At 30.8% G+C, this 9360-nt stretch overlaps 1 protein-coding gene across 1 annotated transcript in view; it reads right to left on the bottom strand.

The window, feature by feature from the left end:
* The window catches only part of LOC145256507 (leucine-rich PPR motif-containing protein, mitochondrial-like), a 139121-nt gene that overhangs the window by 98234 nt on the left and 31527 nt on the right, over positions 1–9360 (bottom strand). The window contains exons 4-8 of the mRNA XM_080115478.1: positions 8610–8731; positions 8015–8073; positions 6659–6745; positions 3546–3584; positions 347–434 (exon numbers count right to left, since the gene is read on the bottom strand). Coding sequence (XP_079971604.1) covers positions 347–434; positions 3546–3584; positions 6659–6745; positions 8015–8073; positions 8610–8731 — 395 coding nt within the window. The remainder of the gene's footprint in view (positions 1–346; positions 435–3545; positions 3585–6658; positions 6746–8014; positions 8074–8609; positions 8732–9360) is intronic.

Here is a 9360-nt window from a genome sequence, read left to right as displayed (position 1 = left end):
AACCAATGGTTCACTATCAACTCATTGCACAGGACGGACAGTAGCTATTGTCTCGTGAAACAATAGATTTAAATTATGTTGGGGGGGGGGGAATGAAGAAGTCACGTTATTTAATGTTAGTACTAATTGACTGTTCAGCGACAACTTTGTCATTTCTGACCTGTTCCACAAATGGAAATCAAAAATGTTATTGTTGATATGGGTTTTGTTCAGAAGTATGGTTTTATTATTTTTTTTTTAATCCGTTTTCAAAGTCCATATAAATTTATATAGAAAATTATATTTTTATATAAATTTATATAAAAAATTATATTTTTATAATCTTAAAGAAATGCGATCAACATACCGAATCAAGCTTATCCGCTTGTCCGCTTTCGATGTAACCCATTATCAGTGTGATGTACGTGTCGGCACTTGGTTCCATCCCCGCTTTTCTGAAGAAAAAAACAACAAAAGAAATTTATTTTTCATTTGGAATCATCTTCCACTAAATAATGAAGACCAATGTGTATCTATATTTGTATAATGATGATGCCAATAGAAATGATGGCAACTTTCTGTTCTGCATCTCATCTGGTGCATTTTACAGTTCGAAGCTGGAATTTCCTCTCCAGATACAGGTCTATGCGGGTGGTAAGTCTAACAGAAAAGCAACCCAAGGAGTTGCAAGAAAGGTATTTCGGTGCTTCACCATCCGCTTATCGAGACTCCACATTTGTGTGTGTATATATATATATATATATATATACAGAGAGAGAGAGAGAGAGAGAGAGAGAAATAAAAAGGAACAAACAGAGTTATGTGTTCATCAACGTTTCGTCTTTATTAAGTCTCGAAATAAAGACGAAACGTTAATGAACACATAATACGGTTTGTTCCTTTTTATTTCTCTATTTTGTCGGAATACTATTTCCATTATTATCACCATATATATATATATATATATATATATATATATATATATATGCAGCATTTTTTCTCTATGGCATATTTCATTAAATAAAATAAACGTTTTTTGTCTATTAATTCTATTTTCGATCCTTTCCAACTTCCGAATAACAATCTTCACTTCTGGCAGGAACTGGCTGATGTAATCACCATAGTTATCATAAGTTCGAGTACTTTCCAATCCTTCAGGAATCATCGTCAGGGATAAATTAATCTAACTGGTTTTGAACAATTTATATACTTTTTTTTTGTTAATTATTTATCCTTTTTTTCCATTGGTTAAAATTGGTTAATTATTTATCCTTTATTTTCCCATGGATTAAAATTGGTTAATTATTTATCCTTTATTTTCCCATGGATTAAAATTGGTTAATTATTTATCCTTTATTCTCCCATTGATTAAAATGGGTTAATTATTTATCCTTTTTTTTCCATTGGTTAAAATTGTTTAATTATTTATCCTTTTTTTTCCATTGGTTAAAATTGTTTAATTATTTATCCTTTATTTTCCCATTGATTAAAATTGGTTAATTATTTATCCTTTATTTTCCCATTGATTAAAATTGTTTAATTATTTATCCTTTTTTTTTCATTAGCTAAAATTGGTTAATTATTTATCCTTTTTTTTCCATTGATTAAAATTGGTTAATTATTTATCCTTTTTTTTCCATTGGTTAAAATTAGTTAATTATTTATCCTTTTTTTTCATTGGTTAAAATTGTTTAATCATTTATCCTTTTTTTCCATTGGTTAAAATTGGTTAATTATTCATCTTTTTTTTCCATTGGTTAAAATTGGTTAATTATTCATCCTTTTTTGCAATGGGGTAAAATTGGTTAATTATTCATCCTTTTTTTTTTTTTTTACAAAGGCATCACCACATTATCAAGGCCCAGAGGCCACTCAAGGATAAGGGTTAAAGAGTGTACAGTAGAAGTTGGTCAATATAGTAATCATTAGTAATGAAAATTTGGTAAATTTAATAACTTATATGGAACGGCTCATCAAGAACTTATTTACTTTAGACTTGAACACAACCATATTGTAGTCAGCCGGAAAGCAGGAAAACGGAAGACAATTCCACAGGCGTGCAGTTCTAAGAAAGAAGCTTTGTTCATGGAATCTATGTTTAGGTTTAGGCACAGATAAAGAGTGGGGGAAATTATTGATAGTGTTTACAGCTAGACGAGTGTTTCTTGTGAAAGTTTGGCGAGGGGGGACCATAGATTGAAGCTCAGTTGAACACTTTCAATTGATTAATTATTCATCTTTTTTTTTCCATTGGTTAAAATAAATAAATAAATAAATAATTAATCAATGAAGAAAAACAAAAAAACTTTATAAATTGTTCAAAACCAGTTCAATTAATTTATCCCTGATGATGAATCCTGAAGGATTTGCAAGTAATCAAACTCATGATAAACATGGTGATTATATCAGCCATTTCCCACCAGAAGTGAAGACCGTTATTCGGAAGTTGGAAAGGATCGAAAATAGAATTAATAGACAAAAAACGTCTATTTAATGAAATATGCCATAGAGAAAAAATGCTCCACATATATAAATTACAATAAAAATAAAAGTAAAAATAAACAATCTGCTTAGTATTGTAATTATATCCATTCTACGACTGTAAAATATCAATGCTCGTGGATCTTGTAAGACCGAAAGTCTAAAAAGAAAGATATAACTTATCAAAATGGTCGATTAGGGAGAGAAAAATTGTGTTCCCAACTTCTTTAATAACTTAGTAAGTAAACTCTGACCAAATATTCAATCACATAGATTCACAGCCCAAATAAGATCTTTTTATGACTAACCGACATTAGCTTTATCGATGAATTGTGCACCTTCTCTTAGTGATGTTATCTCAAGTAATAGCTCAAAGGAGCTGGATACTCCACCAGACTAGATAAATTCTTGTCCTGGAATCCAGTAAGACCAAGAGAACAAAACGAAAGACATGCTACAACATATGAAAATGGTTAATTTGGGAGGAGAAAAATTATGTTCTCAAATTCTTTACTAACTCAGTGTTTGTTAGGTAAAGAACTTTAATGGAACATTCGAATATCTATGTATCTCATATAGAGATCAAGTGTTGGCTGAGAATTTCCACTAAAGTAAAATAAAAAAATAAAAATATGTACACTAAAAAATGATGTAAATTAAGATCTTAGTATGGCTAATCCACACAGGCTTTTATAAGGAATGGTGTTCCTTCTTCAAGTGATGTTACCTCAAGTGGCAACAAAACTGGATACTCTACTAGACTAGATGAATTCTTGTCCTGGAATCCAGTAAAACCAAAAGACCACAAGAAAGGTATACTATAACTTATTAAAATAGTCAATTGAGGAAGAGGAAAATTGTGTTCTTAACTTTCTAACTCAGTGTTTAATGGAACATTTGAATATCCATATATCTCATATAGAGTTCAAGTGTTTGCCCCAAGAAGGGACCGACCCCCTTGATTTCTGAGAACATTCACTGAAGGAAAATTAAACAGTGAAAAACAGACAACTGCCCTTTATATAATAGCTGTACTTGTTAGCATAATTAATAGTGCAAAGGGGAAATAGATTCGCAAAACTTACCTCATAATGGTCAAAATTCCTTCAGCATTTTCAGGTTCTCTATTTGAAAAAGAAAAAAAAAAAAAAAAAGCGTTAAGAATTAAAAGTCTGCATTTTAAGTCATCAGAATATATATCAGTTTTGTAGTAGAAGTGTAATTTAAAGAAAATAAACCCAACTTTCAGCAGCATCCTAACTCTCGCTTATTTTGTCATTTAATGACATCAGTGATGTTTCTGACAAAGGGGGAAGAAATACTGTTTTTGAGGTACAAATCTATCCATATGACACTTATCATTGTCATAATTTTTTGGGTGCTTCTTTGTTATTAGAACGAAATTTGAAAATCAAAACATTTAATTTCAAGTAAAAACAAAAGGTATCTAAATTGTCACAATAATGAAAATATAAAAAAAAAATTTTGAAAAACGATAAGATAGGAAATCATTATTAATGAAAACAGTTTTCAAAGAAAATATGATAAAGTTGAGCTTTGCAAAAAAGAAACTGGAGAGTTCAAATTGTAACAAAGAAGATAATTATTTTCTGTAAGCTTTGAAAATCTGAGGTCAATTTAGCAATCCAGTAGATGATATTGCTGAATTTTTTTTTTTTTTTTTTTTTTTTTTTAAATCAGTGGTGCCAAAAAAATTCTTACAGATAGCTATTGATATTTGCCAAACTTTGTCTGGAGCAATTTCTGTTTAAAAAAAAAAAAAGAAAAAAAGTTTCAATGTTCTCAGCTAACCAATTTTAGATTTTTGGAGGTATGATATGAAGCAGAGTCTTGATGCCACTCTCTTAACATGCCAGCGCTTGACAACAGTGCACAGCAACTCACTATAGACATATAAATCGAGTCAGAGTGCCTTTTTCAATGATATGTAGCCTTTGCTAGAAACAGGAAATTTGGTCTACATGACATGGCAGACTTATGCCAATCGTAGACAAACTACACGTCGTTCTGCATGTTGCACGACCAATCTGCAGAAATTCTTCTCATCTAAGAAGAATCGGAGCATCCCCAGCTCAACCGAGTGTTTGATCTTATTGAGGAATTCCTTGTTTTCATAAAGCAGTTCTCTTCTCTTGATAATCTTAATTAATGAGTAGCAAGGATTCAATTTTCAGTGCTTTCTCCATAGACGCTGCTGATACCCATCTCTTTCGAGAAGGTCCACACAAATATGTCTGCATCTTGCTGCACCTTTTAGGAATATTGATGAAATTCGTGGTGCAAACACAGAACACTTTCATGCTGGCCACTGCTTTCATATCTTTGTTACAATTCTCCAGCTTACAACCTTCAAGGATTACTTTGCTTAATAGAGAAAACAGTTATGATTTAAAAGATATTTTCATTAGTCTCATCGAGTTATTTCCCTTGATTTTAGTCTATTTTTTTTATCTTGTTTAATAGATAAAATAGCAGTGATGTTAAAGATATTTTCAGTGAATTTATCTTGTTATTTCTCTTGATTCTAGGTTATTTTTACATCTATTATATAAATCTCACCTGTTTAAATGTATGTATGTTTTTAGGCAGAAATACAAGCATACATACGTTATGTATGCTTGTATTTCTGCCTAAAACTTTCGACAGAGTCGACGGATTTTCACACTCGACTCTTCATATGACAAATATTGAAAAATTGGCTAAAAACATTAATTCCTTCACTTTCAACTGGGCACTTTCTAAAAGGAGGGGATCGCTTTTTTCGCTAATATTTTCAAAATTTTTTTTTTTTTTTTTTTGCTGAACACACATCTCCAGGCACTCAGGCTAGTTGTTTAATAAAAAAAAAAAAAAAGCATATCTTTTGAAGATATTTTCATTAGTTTAATCTGTTTTTTTTTCTCTCTTTATTTTAGTTTATGTTCACCTTGTTTAATAGAGAAAACAGCAGATATTAAAGATATTTACGATTTCCGAACTTTTTAATCTGGTGTAATTCACCATGATGTAAAGTGGTCGTGGTCGCTTCTTTTAACTGTATTGCGACACTTCAAACCTATCGGACCCACACGCCGTCTGGCATCATAAAAAAATAAAAAATAAAAATCTGACTCAGCATTTTTTTTTTAAGTGCAAATGAAATGAATTTATTCATGGTTCTTCCAAAATAATGCATTTCATTATTTTGCAAAAGTTTTTTCACACACACCTCACACTGGCTGTTAGCCAGCGCTTTCTTGCCCTTGACTTTGAATGTTTATCTTGCCCACTACACAACTTGCTTCTCTTTTCGACCACGTGATGTATTTTTCTCTCTTTTTCTTGTGACGCAAGCTTGCACATACTTACTAATTTGCTTTAACAGCTGCTGCTAATATTTTCGCTAGTCAGCTATCCTTTGACTGCTGCTGATGCTCTCACATTTTCTTCCAATATTCTGATGCTTTCAAGTTGCTTATCATCTCCAGCTCTCAATTTTTTTTCCATTTGTTATACCATGTTATTGGTACTATAATAGAGTATTCCACATCATGATGCAGGTCATCCAATATTCCAGTGCTTTCCATTGTTTTCACTGCTTAAATCCATCAATATATAGTTTTCTGTTGCACTGTAGCATGATTAAATATTTCAAATTGTTTTGAAATGAAAGAATATAAAAGTAAAGTATGAAATTTATCCCAAACACCCACCATGTAAATCCAACTTGTTTTCCTTTGTTTTGTGTGTACTAAAGCAAAGACAGCACAAAATGGTAACGATGTCTTTTGCAAACTAACCCAAACATATTATCCTTACAAAAACTTTAACATATGAATACAAAATATTCACAGTTTACAATTTTAACTAATAGTTATACGATCCATGATCCAAAAAGGAAAATATGTCTATATTTAATAAATAATGGGAAAAATGAGAACATCGAAATAATAGGAGAAAAAGAAAAAATTAATGGAAAATAAAAATTTAAAAAAATTAATGGGAAATAAAAAGAAAAAAAAATTAATGGAAAATAAAAAGAAAAATAATTAATGGAAAAAAAAAAGCTAAAAAAGGAGAAAAATAGAAAGACAAAAGAAAAAATCCAAAAAGACAACGAAAAGAAAAACAGAAAAAAGGAAGAGAAAGAGAAAAAAAAAAAGAAAAGGACCCTCTCCCCAATAAAAGTTTTACTTACTTTGCTCTAAAATGGCCTGTAATCAAAGAATTAAAAACTTGTTCTCCGATTGGCAATTCAAGTTTCTTCATATATTCAAGGATTTGACTAAAAACAAACAAAAATTTATTTAAATTTCAGAATTTTCCAAACAATATTTTTATTTACATCATGCAAGACTAAAATCATTTTCACCACAAAAAAAAAACAACAAAAAATAAAAACATAGGAAATAGTTTTTAATTTGAATGATTATTTTTATTTCCTTTTTCAAAAAGATTTTTTTTATTGTTTTTCTTAATTGTTAAAATGTGACAATGTTTATTTTTCTTTCTGAAGACAAAAAAAAAGGGGGTCAGAACTTTTCCTTGCTTGTCTTGCATCGTCCATGCAGTCAACAGTCGTATTCTTCTTCACAAAATCACAATTATATTCAATCGCGTCAATGAGATTACATACTCTGTCTCCCGCAAAAAAAAAATTCCTTACATGCAGTCACTTTTACTTCCAATGGTACCACAATTTGCATATCTCTTTTCTTTGTACTGGGCGAATTCCAGGTTCGAATGAGAGCGGTTCTTTTGTGAATCCTATTTTGCCAACTCCACAGAACTGTGGCATTTCCACCATATTTTTGCAAGATAATTATTAGTAGTTATTAGTGAGGGTTGGAATAAAAATATTAATTGTAGTGTATGGGTTTTATATGGTAGGACTTAATGTGATCAGATTATTGACTGGGTCAGAGCTTTCCAAGCATTTGTCTAAGCCAGATAAGTATCAAAGTGGAGTGTTACAATGTGTGTGTATCCACTTTCTTAGGCTACATAGTATTTTAAATACAAAACTGACCCAAATGAGATAAACTAATATGTACTAATAAATATTGTGTTACATAGTTCAATACAAATCATAACATCACATTGTAAGAGACAGTTTTTAATTTACTACTTCAGTCCAGCACCTCCTAGCAGACACCATTAGGTCAGGAAGCCACTATCTTCAGACAGCCGAATCTAGTAGTACCAGGGAAGAGGCGTAAGTGAAGAAAAAAAGGCAAAGGAAATTTCGAACCCTGTCAAGGCAAAAAAGAGTACTCTCCATCTCAGCATGTATCTGACTCTCATATAAAGAGCATTGCATCTACAAAAAGAAAAAAAAAGGTGCTAGTGTATGAAAGGGATCCCAAATTTTTGGCCTCTTTCTGGCATCATAAAATTTATGTAACCTGATACAAGATGACCTGTCTAACAAGAAATGACAGTGTTGAATTAGTAAATCAGAATTAACAAATTTTCTGATGTCAGAAATTTGGGATCCCTTTCATACACTAGTACCTAAAAAAAAAAAAAATTTTTTTTAAATAAATAAACTTACCTTGCTCCTGCAATGTCACCATTTTCACAGAACTGTGAGATCAGATTTTGGTAGGTAACCTAAAGAAGAAGCAAGATATTCTTACAAATAAGCTTAAAGAATTCAAAAATGCTTTCATAAATAAAAAGGGTTGGTACTTATTTAGAATTACACTTATTTAAAAGAATACAAAGATGTCGTTTTGCAAAAATCACATAAATTGATCATTTTGACTACAAACAAAATCTCGGTAACCAAATTGAATTGCCACCCTCGAATTTTAAAACAAAATAGTGGCTCCCAGACTCGCTTCTTCATAAAATTTGATATTCTTAGTAAAAAAAAAATAAAAAATAAAAAAACATTTCATTATTTTACATGATTTTTGGAATATGACATCTTTATTCTGTGACATTAAGTGTAATTCTAAATAAGCGTCAAGGGATTTTTACAAAAAAAAAAAAGTAACTACTAAAAATAATATAAAGAAATTTCTCAACAAAAAGCTGAGTTAAGTATACTTTTTGTGTACAGAATGGAAACCATATTTTCCTCAACACCAGAGTGCTCTACCTGTCATAACTATTTTAATCAACAAAATAACTTCTATTCTTACCCTGTTCGGTTGGATCTGTTTCTTTTCCATATTTTCGAGGAATGCACTCGGACTGACTGAATGTTTGTTCTGCAGGTAACATCTTAACAAGGCGTTATAATGAGTCACATCAAACTCGAGTCCTAATTTAGATCGAAGAGAAAAAGAAAACAAAATGAGGATAAAACAAGTCACAATCAACAATTTATATTATTTGGCTTATTTTTTGACTACTGTTCTCATTTTGAGATAAAACGTTCACATTGTCTTGTCAATTACAACACTTTAAGTTGGTTGTTTTTGTTTTACGGCATATCAACCCTTTTCAGGTTATTTAATGCCAAATCCAGTTATTTTGAAGAAAAATTTTTTTAATAAAATATTTTTTTTTCGAGTCAGTTTCTATTTAACCCATAGTTGGGACCCTAACTCCGGGTCAGAGTGGACCTGGGAGCAATTGCAATTAAAGAGTGGCTCCACACTCTCCAAAGCCCACAAGCTGAGGCCTCACCATCAGATATAGTTTAAGGTCATATACAGGATCTAGCTACACTTTAAGATATATATTTGGTTTTAGCACGAGAGGTCTCTTCTGACACAGGGATTAGTAATGTTGTTCTTCAAGTTTAGCCCAAAAGTTCAGTATGCAAAGTTAAGACACCGGAAATGGACTTGGTTTACTTAAATATGGAATGAAAGTCACTAAGCATTAAATGTAAAATGAAACAATAAAAAACAACTTATTTTTTATATTTCTAGAAATAATTTTTTA

Source organism: Euprymna scolopes, chromosome 32, assembly GCF_053919585.1.
Source record: "Euprymna scolopes isolate OS-2025 chromosome 32, ASM5391958v1, whole genome shotgun sequence".
Classification (NCBI taxonomy): Eukaryota; Metazoa; Mollusca; class Cephalopoda; order Sepiida; family Sepiolidae; genus Euprymna; species Euprymna scolopes.
The sequence above is the reverse complement of the archived record's forward strand: the minus strand, read 5'-3'. Positions and strand labels throughout refer to the sequence as shown.